General features: G+C 43.5%; 1 protein-coding gene across 6 annotated transcripts in view; it reads left to right on the top strand.

Moving 5' to 3' along the window:
* ASPH (aspartate beta-hydroxylase) overlaps positions 1–18,512 on the top strand; it is a 204,669-nt gene that overhangs the window by 124,669 nt on the left and 61,488 nt on the right. For all 6 annotated transcript variants that reach the window (XM_084776185.1, XM_084776183.1, XM_084776181.1 and 3 more), the window contains 2 exons: positions 9,775–9,860; positions 14,021–14,107. In XM_084776185.1, coding sequence (XP_084632311.1) covers positions 9,775–9,860; positions 14,021–14,107 — 173 coding nt within the window. The remainder of the gene's footprint in view (positions 1–9,774; positions 9,861–14,020; positions 14,108–18,512) is intronic.

Below are 18,512 nucleotides of genomic sequence, written 5' to 3'. Positions count from 1 at the left end.
CTGATTGTAGAACCAGTGGCGTGCTTAGCAGTAGGGAACACCTTGCACAATTCTCACCTTTAAATGAAAGAGAAAATAGCTAAGGGCTCCGGCCACATCCCCTGCCGGTCTCATCGGAACACTAGTAGATGCAGGCCTGCTTGTCCAGCACCTGAGCAGATAGATTTTCATAAAAAATCCTAACTTAGGACTCTTTAGGGGTCTGCTCCAATTCTGTCTTTTTTTCTTTTCTTTTTTCTTTTTCTGAAACAGGGTATGTCTCTATGTTATCTTGGCCATCCTGGACTCGCTTTGTAGACCAGGCTGGCCTCGAACCCACAGCGATTTGCTTGCCTCTGCCTCCCGAGTGCCAGTGCTGGATTAAAGGTGTGTGCCACCATGCTGGGTGAATTCTACTTGTCTTAATTGTTATCTGATGTTGAAACTTGTCAGTGATTTTCGTTTTAAAAACATCAAGTGTAACTTCTGATTTGAATTTGGGTAGATTACAATGTTTAGTAGGACTTGCCTTAATTGTTATTTACCAACATTAAGGTAGTTAACATTACATGGCTGTTAGCTTCAGCCTGCATCTTAGGAAGAGAGTGCATTTTTTTCTCGGCTACTGTGGTATAATCTCTTATTTCTTTCCCCCAAATTATTTTGCTTTTTAAATTAAGTAATTAATTTAATTTGATGAATTTTCTCCAGATTCTACCTTTGATAACTTTTGTAATAAATGCTTGTCATTAGTTTGAGAATATTTACATATACACAGCGAGGCGCCTTGAGGGTGACACACCAGTCTTGTCGTGCAATTCACTTACATTTCATATAAACCTGAGTCGCATAGACTGAAGTTAATTTTTAATGTTCCGGTGGTCAATTCTATGAGATAGAATCAGCCAGGATGCAAGCCTCAGGGGGCCTCATGTTGATTATTTTAATTGATATGGGAAGACTCACCTATGGGTGGCATCATTCCCTAGGCCCGGTTTCCTGGACTGTATAAAAAGGAAAGAGTGAGGTTAGAGCAGGCACCGACCACTCTCCGCTTCCTTGGGGTGGGTGCAGCGACCTGCCTCCAGCACTTGGCACGTGGTGCTGCCTTGCCATGACGAAACCTTGAGTTGTGGATCAAAATAAACCTCTCCACATTTGAGTCGACTTTCATTCAGGATATTTTATCATAGTAACAAGAAAACTAAGACATACACATTAAATAATGTTTCTGCCCGAAACAAAGTGTGTGTGTGTGTATTCAAGTCTCGGATTTGTGATAATGTGTTACTCAGAGAGTTTTGGACTTCTGGGCACATTGAAAACAGCTAGTATCCCCTTCTTGTCAGGTCCTGGCAACAGACCAAGGTGTGGTCTCACTAGAGTTCACCTGGGGGAACTAGTGAGGTGTCTAGGCTTACTTAGAGCAGTGAGTGGGAGGTTACACGCAGGAGCACAGATGAGCCTAGAGAATCTGTACACAGCAAGGATGATAGCTTTCCTGTGCCTGTGTAGCTGGAGTCTGCGCTGCTCATCCCTCCCCACCTGTGTCCTCTGGCCCCTCCCAGAGATCCTAAGGCCACATGCAGTGAGTGTGGAGTGTGTGTGTGTGTGTGTGTGTGTGTGTGTGTGTGTGTGTGTGTGTGTCTGGAACTCGGCTGAGGGTTCCATGACCCAACCCCCTCTATCAGCGCCTTCCAACAAACCCTGCGGTGATAATCTTTGGCAAGTGAGCCCCACCTGGACTCGAGAAGATGCCTGCCGTTTGCCCAGCCCTCTGCAATCGAGCATTTCAGGTTTACATCTTGTTGTCTTCCTTTCTTTTTTATTTTTATTAGGGGAAGGTGTCATGCAGCAGCACACACACAGAGGTCAGAGGACAGTTCATAGGAGTCATTTCTCTTCTTCCATTGTGAGACCTCTATTGCTCAAATTCAGATCATCCGGCTTAGTAGCAAGTGCTCGCACTCAATGGGCCATCTCACGGGGGTTTTGGATCAGGGATCCTCGAACTGTAATAGGGTTTGGGGAGCAAGAGAAGTATAGTGTGACTCCATAGCTATAGTGTGGGTCAAAAGAGCCACCCGAACCTCTACAGGAGAAGTGTTTGGCCATAGGAGAAATCTGAACTAAAACAAACAAACTTTACACATTTACTAATACGCTAGCTCATGCAGATTTTCCATTGAATTAAAAAGCAGAATTTTAAGGTACTTTAAGAAGCCATATGTAAAAGTTGTAACTACTGTTGATGTGGCACTTGATGCCCATGACTACCCTCCGGACAAGCAGAGTCCGCTCCCCCCATTGCACTGATGGAGGCATAGAGGCTTGGCAGATTCTCCAAATCACCCACAAGTGGCAGCACTGAGGTTCACACGGTGATCCTTGTGTAAAGCCAGGGTGTTGTGTAATGTAACTGGGCGGTTAAGACATAAGAGGAAGGAAAATTACTATGGTTTTTTTAAACTACCTTTATCTTTAGAGACAGTAATACAAATTTGTTAATTCCTTTGTACAATGTAGTACTTACACTAATACTTAATTCCACTCTGCCATTGTGATCAGAGCGTATGAACAGCCCACTTTCTCAGTGTCTGGGCCAGAAGCCAGAGATAGGAAGCAATTGTAAAGGGTGTTGGTGTTGCCGTCTACTGGTGACAACCTGAGACCCAGTCTTGGTTCCTGATGTTTACAGAATATGTATCTTGGGTAAGGAATATGTCTTTAACCAATTAAGCATTCAATAAGTGCCAGTTATATATCCACAGTGGATTTCCCTGGTGTAGTAACCTGCACTTAAAAACTCAGGGATTTGGGATGCTGAGGTAGGAAGATCATCTGAGACAGCAAGTTCAAGGAGAATCCAAGTAATACAGTGACACCTTTGTTTCATAAACAAAACAAAAAGAATTTGAGAGGCCTAGAGCAGAGCATGGGAAAGTCCTGGGTTCAGTCTTAATCCCTGTGTTTTGTCGAACCTGGCATGGTAACTCATGGCTAGGGTCATGCCTGCAATGGAAGTGAGAGGCTCTGATGTTCATTTGCAGATCCATGGTGAAATCAAGGCTAGCTTGGGCTACATGAGACTTTGTCCAATAATGAAGGAGAGGGAGGCAGGGAGGGAGGGAGGAAAGGAGGAAAGGAGAGCTTTATGTTCCACTAAAAATAGCTGAACCTTGCAAACCAAGAACCTCCTGGCTACCTGTGCCTATATATATTCTGTCTTATCTGTACAACCCTACTAAATGCACTAAAAACATAAACAGCTTAAGACACGTGAAATGCATGCCAGTGTTCTCTCCATGGAGTGTTCTATGAGAAATAGCTTGAGCCTGGATTGCTTCTTTTCCTTGTCTTCCTCCTCTGCCTTTCCCATTATGGTTCACTGAACAATCTGTTTTTAAAATATACATATATATTTTATTAATTTATTCATATTATATCTCAATTGTTATCCCATCCCTTGTATCCTCCCATTCTTCTTTCCTTCCCATTTTCCCCTTACTCCCCTCCCCTATGTCTGTGACTGAGGGGGACCTCCTCCCCCTGTATATGCTCATAGGGTATCAAGTCTCTTTTTGGTAGCCTGCTATCCTTCCTCTGAGTGCCACCAGGCCTCCCCATCCAGGGGACGTTGTCAAATATGGGGCACCAGAGTTCGTGTGAAAGTCAGTCCCCTGTCTCCACTCAACTGTGGAGAATGTCCTGTTCATTGGATAGATCTGGGTAGGGGTTCGAAGGTTACTGCCCTTATTGTCCTTGGCTGGTGCCATAGTTTGAGCAGGACCCTTGGGCCCAGATCTACCCGTCATAATGTTTTTCTTGTAGGTTTCTAGGACCCTCTGGATCCTTCTATTTCCCCATTCTCCCATGCTTTTCTCACCTAAAGTCCCAGTAGGATATCCTCCCCTCTGTCCCACTTTCCTGGTAAGTGAAGACTTTCATGGGACTTGCCCCTTGGGCTAGTGTCCCCACTGAACAATTTGGATTAGGTATTCTTTAAAGCAATGTGCTCAGGCCATTGTGCATCATAGCTTCTTAGAACCATAGCTTTCATTTTAAGGATGTGAATACACCTAAATTGCAAACGGATACTGCTGCCATCCCCTCTAGGATGTCTTAGTTCGTTCATGCACTCATACTTTCAGAGACAGTCCTTGAGGATTTCTCTGTGGTGGGTCAAGTGCCAAATGCTAGGTATCAATGATGAGAAGGCCAGTTCTTTCCTTGTGGAAACAACTTGCAAGGACAAAGGTCAGGAAGTAACAAGAAGATTGAGTGCTGTTCATACAACCAGGTTAACAGTCTTGGGGAGTAGTTTTTTTTTCTTCTTCTTTTTCTTGGAATAAAATGTTATATAAGCATGAAAAGGTATTGCTTTTTGATGAAGGACCATTGATGATTTCATGGGATGGCTTGGGAACAGGATCGCAGGTGGTGAGATAGAGGATCCTTTAGCAGAAGGAAGTGGAAGGGTTTGCCAGGTACAGAAAACACCATTGAAAAGCCTAACATGCAGTTTCATATAAAGGAAATGTAGGCTTCACAGGGAAGGAGCAGAAGATGAAAATAGGGATATGGGGCCAGCGTGAGAAAGGCACGAATGCTGGCTCAAGGAAGCATAGTAGTGAGGAAACTCAAGGCAAGCACTATGCCCTTGACTGAGTACAGCATTTCAGGTAGGTCTGTGAGAGGCAATCACGCAGCTGACTTCATGTCTGTGTACAATTAGTAATAAAAAATGTTTTCTTTAAAGACTTATTTATTTATTAAGTATACAGTGCTTTGGCTGTACATACACCTGCACACCAGAAGAGGGCAGCAGATCTCATTTTATATATAGATGGTTGTAAGCCACCATGTGGTTGCTGGGAATTGAACTCAGGACCTTTGGTAGAACAGGCAGTGTTCTTAACCTCTGAGCCATCAGTAAAAAAAAAAAAAAAAAAAAAAAAAAAGTGTATCAAAGCAGCAGCCACAGACAGAAACAGATTCTCTGTCCCTGTGTGGCTTCCACCTACATCTAGTGTTCTTTGTCAGGGGAGGAGGGTAGGGCAGTGCTCATTATTATTGCAATGGTCCTTCATGTTAAGGCTCATGCTTTTCCTCTGCAACCCTTAGAATCCTTGAGCATGAGAACTGGACTCTTTTGGCTCCTGTAGCCGGCTTGGCATTGGTAGGTTTCATCTCTGCTAAGACAGACAGCGAGTCAGTGCTTGTGGTCTCTGAGCAGCCTCACACCTTCAGCCTGCCAGTAGTCTAGAAAATTCAGATTTTTCTAATACAAGAATTAGTGTTTTGTGGCCCCAAACCTGAGCTTTCAAACAGGAAGTGTGTTTGTCTATCCTTCCTCTTAAAATAAAAATACCTAATGACAGAGGTACAAGTTACTGGTTGCTACAGCAGGACTTTCAGACTGGTCAGTGGTACAAATAATGACATGGAAGTTTTTGTTTTGTTTTGTTTTAATATTTTAAAGCTTAGACCTTTAACTGGGCAGATTCCCAGCTACCAATCTAGCTCAACCTGGCTAATGCTGGCACTACATCCCGCCATGTGGCCAGCTCTACCTCTCTGCGGTGTTCTGTTCATGTCTGTCCATTCACCTCCATGTCCTACTAGTGAATCCACCTGCCTTTACTTCCAGAGTCTGTCTGTCTGTCTGTCTGTCTCTCCTCCCCCTTCCCCTCTTCTCCCCCATCTCCCCACGCCCACCCCCTACCCCCGCCTCTGTTTATTACATCCAATAGGCAAGTGAGGAACTGGTGATGGGCCTTAGAAATAACAACACCAAGACTTGGCCAGTAAGTACTTAGCTCTGCAGGTTTAGCAATAACAGTTGACTGTGCAGAGACGCAGCCTCACACAATATACCCCAACAGATTACTTTAGTTTCCTGGCCTGTAACAGTAATAAAATGTCTTGACAAAAGCAGATTAAGGGGAAGGCAATTGTTTCAGTTCACACTTCAGGGGTTAAGTTTATCTTCGTGGGGGAGGTCACAGCAACAGGAGCGAGGTACATCGCATCTGCAGTAAATAAAACAGGCATTCAACCAGCCCCCTTTCTCAGCACCTTCTGACTGACTTCCAGAGCAAATGCTCTCCCTCTGCCCACACCGCCACCCTTGCCTGGCTGTATTTATGGTTCCATCTTTCCTGGAAGGTTCCACTTCTTCTTCCCAGATACATTGTGTTACTCTAAACCTACCATGAGCAATTGTAGGCTGAGCATCACTAATCTGAAGGTCAGAAATGCTGCAAGTACCAGAACATTTTTGTGTAATTAATTCAGTAAGACACGCAGGAAAAGCCCATATCTGATGTGATGAATACCATTCGAAACACAAGAGCATAAAACTAACACAGAACATTTCCTTCAAGCATGCATAGTATGTGTTTGTATGCGTATAGGTGTGTATGTGTGTGTGTGTGTAATGCATGTGTACATATACATAGTGTAATATGTACACATTCATATATGATATATGGATAGATGAATTTCATATATAGGCTTTTGCCCAATCACCAAGATAATCTATTTTACCATATGCGAAGATTCCAAAATACAGTATTTTTGAAATCAGAAAGACTCTTATTCTAAGTATTTTGTACACTAAATCTGTACTCACTTTTCTCAAATTCAGTGTTCTCTTTGGTAACACTTGCTATGGTTTGCTTAGGTTTTCCCAAAGGGTGTGTGTTGAAGTCTTTGTCTCCAGCTCCCAGTACTACTGGGAGATCTGAATAAATTACTTAAATAAAAAAAGAAAAGAAAAGAAAGAGGTGGAAGCCCAGTGGAAGAAGCTTAGCTCATGGTGGGTGTGTCTTTGGAGGCTATTGTGATCCCAGCCTCCTGCCCCCATCCTCTTCTTTCTGGTTGCCCAACAGGAGCAGCCTCTCCCTCTGTGTGCCCAACATCATGGTGTACTGCTCCAGCCCAGGGCCTAAATCAATTGAGCATGGACTTAGGCCTCTCAAAACCTATGCCAAAATTACCCTTCCTGGTTTTTTGTGTTTGTTGTTGTTGTTTGGGTTTTTTGTTTGTTTATCTGTTTGTTTTTGGCTTGGTTTTTAGAGATAGAGTTGCTCTTGCAGTCCTGGCTGTCCTGGACTCACTTTGGCGACCAGACTGGCCTCAAACTCACGGAGATCTGCCTGCCTCTGCCTCCTAAGTGCTGGCATTAAAGGCGTGCGCCACCAGGACCATATCACCCTGAATGCGCCCGATCTCCTCTAACTTTCCCATCGTATGCATTGATCCTTTGGTTTATTGTCACAGTAATGAAAAGCTAACTTCCCATAAGTATCCTCCTTGTGAAAATTTCTGCTGAATTCCAAACACAATTATAGTATCTTGAAGGTTAAGACTTTGAATTTACCTCTACTTGGTGACTAATGCATGATAGAGTAGTCAGTGTTGAATTTGGGGCCTTGTATCTCCTCCCGAAACACATGGTGTCACTTCCCACGGGTAGGATCAGTTGACATTTGAATGAAGTTCGGCTACCTTTTGCGTGTTCTGGGAATCTACAAGATTACTTTGAAAAAAAAAATGTGGTAGCATGAGCAAGCTGTGTTTCAGAAAGATCCTCTGAACAGCATGACACTGTAGGTATAGAAAACAACTGGTAGAAAACGGTTAACTTTAGTTTGTTTTTATTGGAGAAATTATTTTGCTTGCTGTCTTGGGTGGAGCAGATCAAGTAAAATGAGAAGCTTCTGGGTCTTTTGTTGGCGGCCAGCTTCTACTGTGTACCACACTCTGAAACAACTTCCAGGAGGGAAGTGCAATAGAGTAAAGGGAAATGAGAGAAATCGTGGGTGTTGTGCTGCTGCTGCTGCTGCTGCTGCTGCTGCTGCTGCTGCTGCTGCTGCTACTACTAAAACTACAATATGGTTTTTTGAGACAAGGTTTCTCTATGGTTGTCTGGGGAACTCACTGTGTAGACCAGTCAGTCTAGCCTCAAACTCAGACATCCACCTGCCTCTACCTCCCGAGTGCTGGGATTAAAGGCATGCATCACTGCTGCCAGCCACAGTTAATTTTTATGCAGACTAAATCTTTAATGATAATGCCTTTCCTGTGCCTTCCATTGTTCTTGTATCTTTTAATTATATTTATCTTTTATAGCATAGCAAAGGAAGTGAGGATTTGAAGTTCATGGTCTCATTTTCTTTGTACTTTTGGAAAAAGACTTGTATTCACAAAGATTGAAAAGCAGAAGTCTCTACTAGAGTGTAGACAGAGTCCTCACAAACCATCGTAAGCTATGCGAATCCGACACAATAACCATCCTTCCCTGTTTCTTATGTGTCTACTTTGAAAGGCTCAGTGGCTGGGCATGGTGGTGTGGCAGCTGAGGCAGGAGAATTACAGCATCAAGACTTGTCTGAGGTGGAGAATGAGTTCGAATCCAGCTTTAGGAAATTTTATGAGGGCGTGCCTTCAAATAGAAAGTAAAAAGAGAGGTGGGATGGTAGCTCAGTGGTAGAGCATGTTCTGAGCATGTGTTCATCTTGGCCCTCAACCCCTAGATGATTATTAAATACTGATGGAGCCCCAAACAGCTAGTGAGTGAGACATAGAAGGTTCGGTTCTCAGGCAGAGGACAAGGGAATGTGGGTATACTTATGAACTCTCGGCAAGTGGGGTCTCTCTTGCTTTGTCCTAGAGTAAAGTAAAGGTTACTATGTTTGTAAGTTTAATGCAAAAATAATGGAATTCATCTTTGGATTGTTGTCTTTTATCCTATTATGTTCCGTTTCCAGACGTGCCTTCCCTTCTCTATCTAGAAGCTTCTGTTTTATTCTTTAAGCTTCTGCCTTTGGCAGGCTGGGATCTTGGGGAAATTCTGTGCACCTGAGTTTTCCAGGGGGTACTACCGAGCCTGCACCAGAGGCCTGCCCTTAGACTGCAGGGTGGCATCCTTTCAGGGGAAGGGCTTTGCTTTGCGTAGCCACTTGCCAAATAGATGATAAGAGTCAGCTTTGGTGTAAGACACGGTGCAACCCTGAAGGACTCTATGACTCAGGCTAAGTAAGTACAGAGATGAATATGATAATAGAGGGACCATCAAAGAGACATGTGCATGATGGAGGAGGGTGGGGGGGTGGGGGGGCAGACGAAAGCCTCAGGAAGAAGAGAGAGGTGGGGAGAGAGCTCGCAAACTGAATCAGCAGGCTTTGTCAGTCACGTAGCTATGAATGAAAGCATAGTAGTATTTTCAACTGAGAAGAATAAGACAAGTTATTTTATGTTTAGTTGGTATAAGAAGTGATGCTAAGAATAAGAAGGGAGCCCACAGTATTCTCTTTTAGCAGAAGCATAGAATCCATGGGGGTAGTTGTGACTTTCTGTCAGAGGTTTTCGCCTCAAATATGGGTATGGATCATGGCGTCCCAAAGCGTCAGTAATTACAAAGATTGTTGGTGACAAATCACCGGGCTGGGTCTAATAACATTAAGGGGATTTTAAGTAAACAGCAGAATTCTGACGTGAGCACACACTATTGGAAAGGCTTGCTTACTCACTTCTTCAAAATGGTGTCCACATGCTGTTTGCACAAAGGGAATTTCTGTGCCATGTGCAGGACAGCCCCGCAGGATGGCAGAGTCTTCCTGGGAGTTTCCAGCTCTGTGCTCACTGGTTGAAAGCGAACTCGAACATTCCTGCAGTTCCATGCAGGACAGCAAAGCATGACTTCTCAGCCTTATTTTTAATGACTGCCTTGACAAAAAGTGAACTAAACGGAAACACCTCTCTCTCTCTTTTTTTCTCTCTCTCTTTCAGTTAAGAAAAAGAAGCCTAAACTTCTGAACAAGTTTGATAAAACCATTAAGGCTGAACTTGACGCTGCAGAAAAGCTCCGGAAAAGGGTAGGTTGCGGGGTTTGTTTTGCACAAAAATGTGCAATGTCGTCATTGTTAAAAAAAAAAGTTGAGGGTTGCAGATTTGTAAAAAGTATAATGATGATGACAACAACAATAGTAAATGTAAAATAAATAATCTGTGACTTTCCCAGGCACCTCAACATATCTCTGTGTGAACAGAATCACGTGGAACAGAAGGGAAGGAACCACAGGACCTCTGGCCTAGTGTCAGCCTACCTCCGTCTAGTTCCAATTACATGGATGCTGTAACCACTTGGCCACTGTAGGCTTCAGTTTTCTCATTTATAAAAATGAAAATGACATGCATTAGTCCTAAATCCCTCTTGCTTTTTGCAAAACTCAAATTAAAAGAAAAAGTATTAGCACAGCCAAGTGCCATCTTACTGCCACCAGTTAATTATGTAGCACATTAGTGCAGACACAAAAAAACTCTTGTCCAGCACCTGTGGCCTTTCTCACTACATGGTCCAGTTTTTTTTAAACAATGAACTGACATACTATTGAAATCTTTATCTCCCTTAGCTTGGTCATAGCCATATAATATAATAATAATATATAGTCCACAATATTATATTGTAGTTAGGCTCTTTAATTATCTGCTTGCTTTTCTTAGAGATGTCTTTTTGATTGTATTTAAATTCAGTCTTAGCAATTGTTAGTTTTTCCGTTATGTGTATTTCTATTGAGCAGCCATTAGCTAGAAAAAAAAAGGAAAAAAAAAAGCATGAAGCAAGGAACCAGCAGTAAGAAAACTGTGCAAGTTAGGAACGGAAGTGAGATACATTTGCAGTTCTCCCCTGTTCACTGCAAGTGGCAGAAGGAGAAAGGCTTCTGTGACCAGCATTAGACAGGACTCGACAGCTGGGGTTTGGCCAACCCTGGTCACCAGCAGATGGAAACAGAGACTCCAGAGGATGCTGTGCACAGTGATGACCCGCTACTCCTAGAGTTTTGTCAGATAAATCATTTCTGCGTCGATCTTGTTTCACTTCCTAAAGCAAAGCCACCTCTGGGTTTTATTGTTATTGTTGTTGTTGTTATTACGCGCACACACCCTGGGAGAGTTGCATTTCTTTCTTTTTTTTTTCAAGACAGGGTTTCTCTGTGTAGCCTTGGCTTTCCTGAACTCTCTTTGTAGACCAGGCTGGCCTCGAACTCACACAGATCCACCTGCCTTTGCCTCCTGAGGGCTGGGATTACAGGCGTGCACCACCACTGCCCGGCGAGGGTTGTATTTCTTAATCCAAATGAATCGAGGATACCCTTTCCTCATCTCAGCGTGTTTCCTTCACGTTCTCTGCTCTCGATCACGCAGGAGGCGGGGGGTGTGGGTGTCCTTTGGGCTAGGACATCATAAAGGACTTTAAAGAAGGAGTGTTCTGTGGATATAATGCATAATAAACTTGGCCTGAGTTACCCAGGAGCTCATAAGTCAGTGGGACTTAAAGGGCTGGCGCTGTCTACGGGGTGTTCTCCAGTCTTGCTCATTTGGAGAAATTATGGTGTTTTCCTCTAGGAGCAGTGTGAACCTGTGACAGGACAAATTAGAGGAAGGAACAGCAGCCACATATGCACTTCTGCTCGAGAGGCGTGTTGTGACATAACCATCAACATAATTAAGTCTTGTTTATGACTGTTTTTATAGCTAGTGTTTCCAAAGGATACCACTCAATAGATAAGAATAGTTGAGAACGGAGGCAAGGTGCCCCAGACAGCTAGAACAGCCTCCTCTATGTCCCACACCCAAACTCTGCACTGTGGGAGGGAAGCAGGCACTTCGTGTTTTTTTCATCCAAAAATGTCTAAAAATCAGATTACGTTTGAGCAGTCAAAATGTTAACGTTTTAAAAGTACATTTACTTATATACTTTGTACATGATGTACTTTGTACAAATGTAATTTGTGTATATGCATATGTGTGGGTGCACATGTGTACATGGGGCCATGCTGAAGGCACACACTATGAAGATCTGAGGACAACTTGCTTGCATCTGTTCTCCTGCCATGTGGGTTCTCAGCATCAAATTTGGATTGTCAGGCTTGGTGGCAAATACCTTAGCCTACTGAATTTTTAAAAATAGCACGTTTTTAAAAACTTTCCTTTGTCCCCACCCCCAACATAATTAAATGTTATTTATTTATTTGTGGAATTTTTTTTATTAAAATGGTATTATAACATAATAATTGATATAGTAGCAATATAAATGGAAATTTTTAAGGGAGGAGGTAGTATTTGTATCCTCCTTGGTTTTTGTTGTTGTTGTTGGTGGTGGTGGTAGTGATTTATTTGTTTGTTTGTTTTGTTTTGGTAGGAAGTAGGGGCAGTAAGAAAATGTAACAAAGCCGTAGTAAGACAAACACATAAAATATCACACCACAAGCTTTAAAAAAAAAATGCTGTGGATGAAGTCACCTCCACTTCCTTGCAGGCAGAATGAGAGGAAGCGAAGCCAACTGGATAGAACATGTTGTTCAACGTTAACGGCTGTGTCACCACCAAGCCCATAGAGCAATGCTCTGCCATAGGTCTGGGTGTGTAGTGAAGGATCCTGGTGCCCCACCCTTCCCGCACCACTCCAGAGGGCTCTGCAGTCCATCTGGCTTCACACCGAAACAGTGAGGCCCATGTCCACATCTCTGCAGTGAACTGTCTATCCATAAGCATGCTACGTTGAGGAACGGATCATTTTTAGGCAATTCACGATAAATACTTCAAATCAGACTATGTATTGAGCAGCAGCATTAATAGCCAGGAAAGATCTTGAGGGGAAGAAGCTGACTAAAAGCAGACACAGCATCATCGCAGTCCATCCGTGTGTGAGCAGCTATGGTGATTTGCTATGGAAGCCGCACAACCTGTGGCCTGAGGTGATCCAAAGGATACCTGAGGCGAAGGACATTGCTACTTTTCCCAGAGAAGAACGGCGTGCTGCAGTTTTTGTCCTGAATCTTGGTGCTCCTGTATTTTTAGTCTGTTAGTGGTACACTTAGCACAGTGGCCACAAAAGTGGCTGGGAATATTATTGTTGGATATGAAATAAGTGGAAGAGGGTCCACCAAACAACAGGCAAATTCAAACCAAGCTTTCACTAGTTGGAGGAAAAGTCCTTCAAATGTGATCTCCTTAAAGATCTACATGAAGGTATTGTACTGCAGTCTCCATTTCATCCCTAAGTATAGTCCCTGACACTGGTAAACTGAAAAATGGCCTCCCTGTTTCCTGGCTGTTGCCTTGGAAACATCTTTTTTAAAAACGCATCCTTCTAGGTGTGGTTTTCATGGACTATCCGGAAAGAGCTCAAATGTGTCATTTCCATCAAGGTAAATGGAGATTTGGTCCAGACAGGAGGGAAGACAAGCAGATGCAAAAGAAGACAGTGTGAGGACAGAAGGAGAGATTAGGATGCTCGCAGCATTGGGAGCTAGCTTGGCATGAACTGAGTCTCCCCTGGAGCCTTTCTGACTCCTTGGTTCCAAAGTCATGAAACCAGTTTCAGCCTTCAATTCTCCAGCCATGAAATCAGTTACAATTTGTTACACCCCTCCCCAATAGGAAACGGATGGTATTTATTTTTAAAGAACTACAGAGAAGGATGCACTTAAGAGCTCATGCGTGCCACAGAGGCAGCCAGCTGTGTTCCACGCAGCTGGAAGAGCCACATCCACCCTGACTTTCACCAGAGACTGGTGCCATGGCCAAGCGGCCCTCATGGCTTCCTTGTTTATTCTTCCTCCTTTTCAGATGCGACAAAGCTCTGGTGATGCCTCATTGCCTCTGACAGGCCCAAGGCACCCTACTGCCAGTGGCCTTGTTCCCCACATATGACTTACATAGCTTCATTAAGAAAACATGTGGGGACCCCCAAGATTGAGGGAAAAAACATGGTTATCGTCAACAAAATTTGGTTTTCATCTTTTTCAGCACACATCATTTTAAAAACTAAGAGATATTACTCATTATGCTTTTATGTTTGTTACTTAACACCGCTTGTTTGTTTGTGTTTGTTTTAACTAGGCAACTCTGTTTAGCATTCAAGAAAGAATTCTAAGAAATTCTCCCTGACTCATTTGGTGACTATTAAGTAACAAAACTAAATATCATTACGCGGTGGCGGTGTGTTTATGCAGTTGTGCCTCTCTTACAGGGTAAAATCGAGGAAGCAGTGAATGCATTTGAAGAACTGGTTCGAAAGTATCCTCAGAGCCCACGAGCGAGATACGGCAAAGCGCAGGTACCCTGGGCCCGCGACTTCACATGTTCTGTGTAATCAGATTTTTCACTCTCTTGCGTTTCCTTTTTCTTATCTGCTCCTTTTTACAAATTCTAGCTAGTCAGTTTCCCAAGCACATGCATACACCCACGGGGGAAATGCCATTATAATTAAGGCAGTTTTTTTCAATACTGCACGCTACTGAGTCCAGTAACTTCCAGATAACTTGCAAAGAAAATAAAGAAAGAAGCCGCCTTTGCCATTGGTCATATGCTACCCTTACCTCCCTTCGGTTTGAATTTTCTTGTGGTTTTGATTTCAGCCTCTTCAGAGCTTTTGGACTTCATTGTGTGACCTAAGAGTGTAAATCTGCCTTCGAGAGACCTTTCAAAAAACGTGACACAGTTGGCACTTTGTTTCTTGACAGTTGCTTTGACTGAGAGCATTTCTTGCCATCCCTCTCCTCCTCATTTCTTTCCTCCTCATCCCCTCTTCTGGGCTTCGCCATGTTCTAACTCCTGGCATAAGGCTCAGCACACTCACCCACATCACCACAACCCCACCTGAGCTGGGGAAGTCTGCTGTGCATTTGCTTGCTACTCAGATCAGGTCACAAAAAGAAGACACAGAAACAGCTCAGTGTAAAACGGTTGGCTGTATCCCTGACTTAAAGATAGAAAGCTGGTCCCTGTGCACCACCACAGGAAAGATGGTGGGAACAGAAGGCAGACCCGGAAGGAAGGTTTAACATGATCTTTGGGGACTTTCCATGAGAAAAGTGAGAGTGGTGAGTCCAGGGCTGCCTGATTTGAACAGCACTGACAAGCCTGATGCCACAGGAGTAGCTCCTAGTCGCTGAGCATCTGGCCCTGTGGTGACTAAGGCAACTGATGTCACCTCCTATGTGGTAAAGCTGGAGAGAGGAGGCCAGGCTCTGGGCTGCGTGGTCTGCATATAAAGGCTTGTGTGCTCTGTTTCCCTCTCTGAGATAGCAAGCCCTAGGACTTTTTGAAGTGCCAACTATTATAATATACAGACGACTTAAAAATCTTTACAATTTAGCACAAGAAAGACCTGAGGACTACTTACTCTAAAGGTATGCAGTGAGAGCGCACTGTGTGCCAGGCTCTGCTGAGTATTGGAGATAGGTCCACCAGCAAATATGCACTCACAAAGCTCCCTTGTGAAGGAAAGAGATTGCGTAAGACAAGGAAGTGCCATGCAAAGGCTTACAAGTGGTGACCGCAGGAGAATAAAAAGAAACAGGGAACAGACACGGGATATGTTGAGGGGGTCAACCTGGTGAGAAATGGTCACCAGGAGGGTAATATTTGAGTAAACCATTGGAAGTTTTTATAAATGAACATGCGGTTGACTCTTACAAGGTATTGAAAATAAATACGTTACATGATATTACCTAACAATGCATGCCGTAAGTAAAAGACGGAGGCAGTGGGGTTCTAAGGGTCCACTTACTAAGGGCTTTGGTTGCAGCTGATGTGAGGAAAGGCGGCAGAGAAGACAGCACTTTCTTGGGAGGAAACAGTAGCTGAGGCGAGTCAGGGTTGTGGAAGGAGCTATCCAGGTAGAGAGAACAGATAAAGGCCAGGATTCAGGGCAAATATCTTAGCATCAGAAAGCTGAACAGAAAGAGGAGAGCACAGGGTGTATGGAATTTGGAACTCAAGAGTAAAGCCAGAGCTGGTGAACAAAACTGTCACGGAGGAAGGCTCCCACAGTCTTCCCTGGGGAGAAGGAGATGACCAGTAACACTGGGAATGATGGGTAGAGCGCTACAGAGTTAGCAAGGAGCAGCAGACGGTATCCCCTTGCGTGTGGCCCTCACCGGTAGGAACACATCTACAGGGAAGTGTGTCTTGCTCTGAATGAAAGGTGGGATGCTCAGATTCTTTCCATCCCATTAGACAGTAGTTAATTCAATTTTCATTAATTAAATTTGTGCAAATCAAGTTTGTAAGACAATTAATGCAAATAATTTCCCATTGTGCTTGCTATGAGTAGGTTTAGTGCGTAACAGCTGTGTGGTTTTGGTATAAAGTAATTGGGCCATAATCCTCTGCCTTTGGAGCTACGTTGCTATTGACAGAGAATGCTACCAAAAGATCGAGAATGTCCATAGAAGTGGTGACCTTTGTCACCAGTATCAAATTCTTTGATTATGGAAAGCGCATTAGCAGGAGAGAATATGGCTGTGCAAATGTTAACTATGGCAAAAATGTTTTGTACTCTCCAAGTATGTGATTTTAATCATGGTCACTGGAGCCTCCAAAATGTGGTGTTCTCTTGAGTGTGCACTCTTCTTTCGCAGGAGGAATTTAAGATGTGGGCCTCAGGCAGTAATTTTGAATCTCTAAGCTATTATGCTACAGATGTTATTGATATTAACACTAATGTGGCATAAAACAGAAGTTAAGCATGGTAAATTAAATTTTAATAGAGTAATTTATGGGAAACTTTATAGGAGTTTTAAAAATAAAAATAGGCAGATTTTGTAAGGAGGACCAAACTGTGACTTTTTTCACTCTCAGCTAGCAAATTAACCAATTTCTTTGCAGTATCTCAACAGAGCCTAAAGAGTCAACACCAAGTCAATCAAATACCTATATGTTTAAGTACCACTGATTACATCATTATTATTGCATCTTTGTGAAAATCAGTTTTGAGCAAGTTACCTAAACAGTGAATGCAACAATCTTAAATTATAAACTGAACTCACTAGATTACCTTTCACAAGCCATTAGTGGCACTGAATTACAAAGTGACACCTTTCCTAGGAAGTTTGAGTGAATTAGTTCATCCACAAAAGGCTGTGTGACAGAAATGTCCTGTGGCAAAAGCTGATTCTCAGCCTGGCTTGAGTGATGTATGGACATAAAACTGTTAAAAATCATGTGCATATAGCCAGTATGCCACACAAATGCTGTTAGTGTCATTCATCTGTGTTCCTAAGAATTTTATGTCAGTTTGATATTTATGCTTGCCTAAAATGAAGGATGCAGGGCCTTGAGAAGGGACGGGTACATGGATTGTACGTCTTTCTCTTTTCCATGCCTGTCTCTCTAAGGTTGCTAGAGGTCAGCATCTGTCCGTCCACTAGCCTTGCAGAGCTCTCAGACCCATTGGGAAGCTCTGCAGACACCAGGCAGAGTTGGTTCATTTGGTGGTCTCCGTAGCACTCGCTTGACTCAGGGACACTGCTTCTGTTCATTCATCCAACAATATTCATGGTCTTGCACGTTAACTCTCTGTAACCAAACTCAAAAATCACCTGATGGTTAATCAGAAGCTCTGGCCATGACTAGCCAATGGAAGGATGTGTGACCAGGATGGATCACTGATATGGGACTTCCTGTCCCAGGAGCTGAATCTGCTGGGTTGAGCCTACTGTGGATTCAAAAGTCCACTGAATGGTCTGATGTGTATTTCCATCGAGCAAGGATGAATTGCTGTTACAAATTTTTCTTCTTTATGAATCCCCGTCTATCCACTGCTTCCAATGAGGCCTTGTCTCCAGGGAACCTTATCCTAACAGATGCATATTAACACATTATTTTATTGATGTGCTGTTTTCTGAGAAGGGCTTTCTCACAAATGTCTTTATCATCTGGTGTTGGGTTTTTTGTTTGTTTGTTTGTTTGGTTGGTTGGTTTTTCCAAATTATTTGTCAACTGAGGGAGGAGATAAGAGGATTTTCTTGCCAACTTCCTCAGATGTTATATATTAGCCCAGCACACAGTTTACGCTAAATAGTAATTACATTTACATATTCTGATTAAAGATTGGATGTACTACTTTCAGAATCAAGCTGCTCTCATTTTTTTTCCCTGAGTGCTGACCTTTAAGTCAGAGTCTGTAAAACCTGATGAGCTATTGAGGACCATCTTACGCACCCCCCTCCCCACTATGTTCCTGTCTATGGTATTTCATTCCCAAGTCTCAACTTCAAGTTATACATTTTGGGTATTTAATTAGGAAGCTAGATGTATCCAGAGACTCCACACTGTCACACAGTTGGACCTGGGACCTTGCGTCTGTCCACTGGCAGGCCCCGACTGGCTGTCCCTTTCCCTTGTCAGCTATGGGAAGACTTCCTTGGGTTTGTGCCCTCTCTTTTGCCATCAGGTACCCCCTTCTGCTGGGTTGTTTGCACCTACTGAGAAAGATAATGCAGTATCTCATCCATAAGGCTTCTCCCTGGCCTCTCATCCCCCTCTCCCTGTAGACACTTTTTTTTAGGGGGAGCGGGGTTCCTGTTAAAGCTAGCCCTCCTACATCCTTCCCATGCCCTCTTGCCACTGCCCCATTCTGATCCCCATCTTCCAAGGTCCCATGGAAGCAATGACGCGAGGGCCATTGAGGCCCCACAGGTCCATTCCCGTCTCTTCTCAGTCCTCCTCCTGTCCAA

The sequence above is a fragment of the Acomys minous genome (assembly GCF_964271855.1).
Source record: "Acomys minous genome assembly, chromosome: 1".
Taxonomy (NCBI): domain Eukaryota; kingdom Metazoa; phylum Chordata; class Mammalia; order Rodentia; family Muridae; genus Acomys; species Acomys minous.
This window is presented reverse-complemented; position numbering and strand designations above follow the sequence as displayed.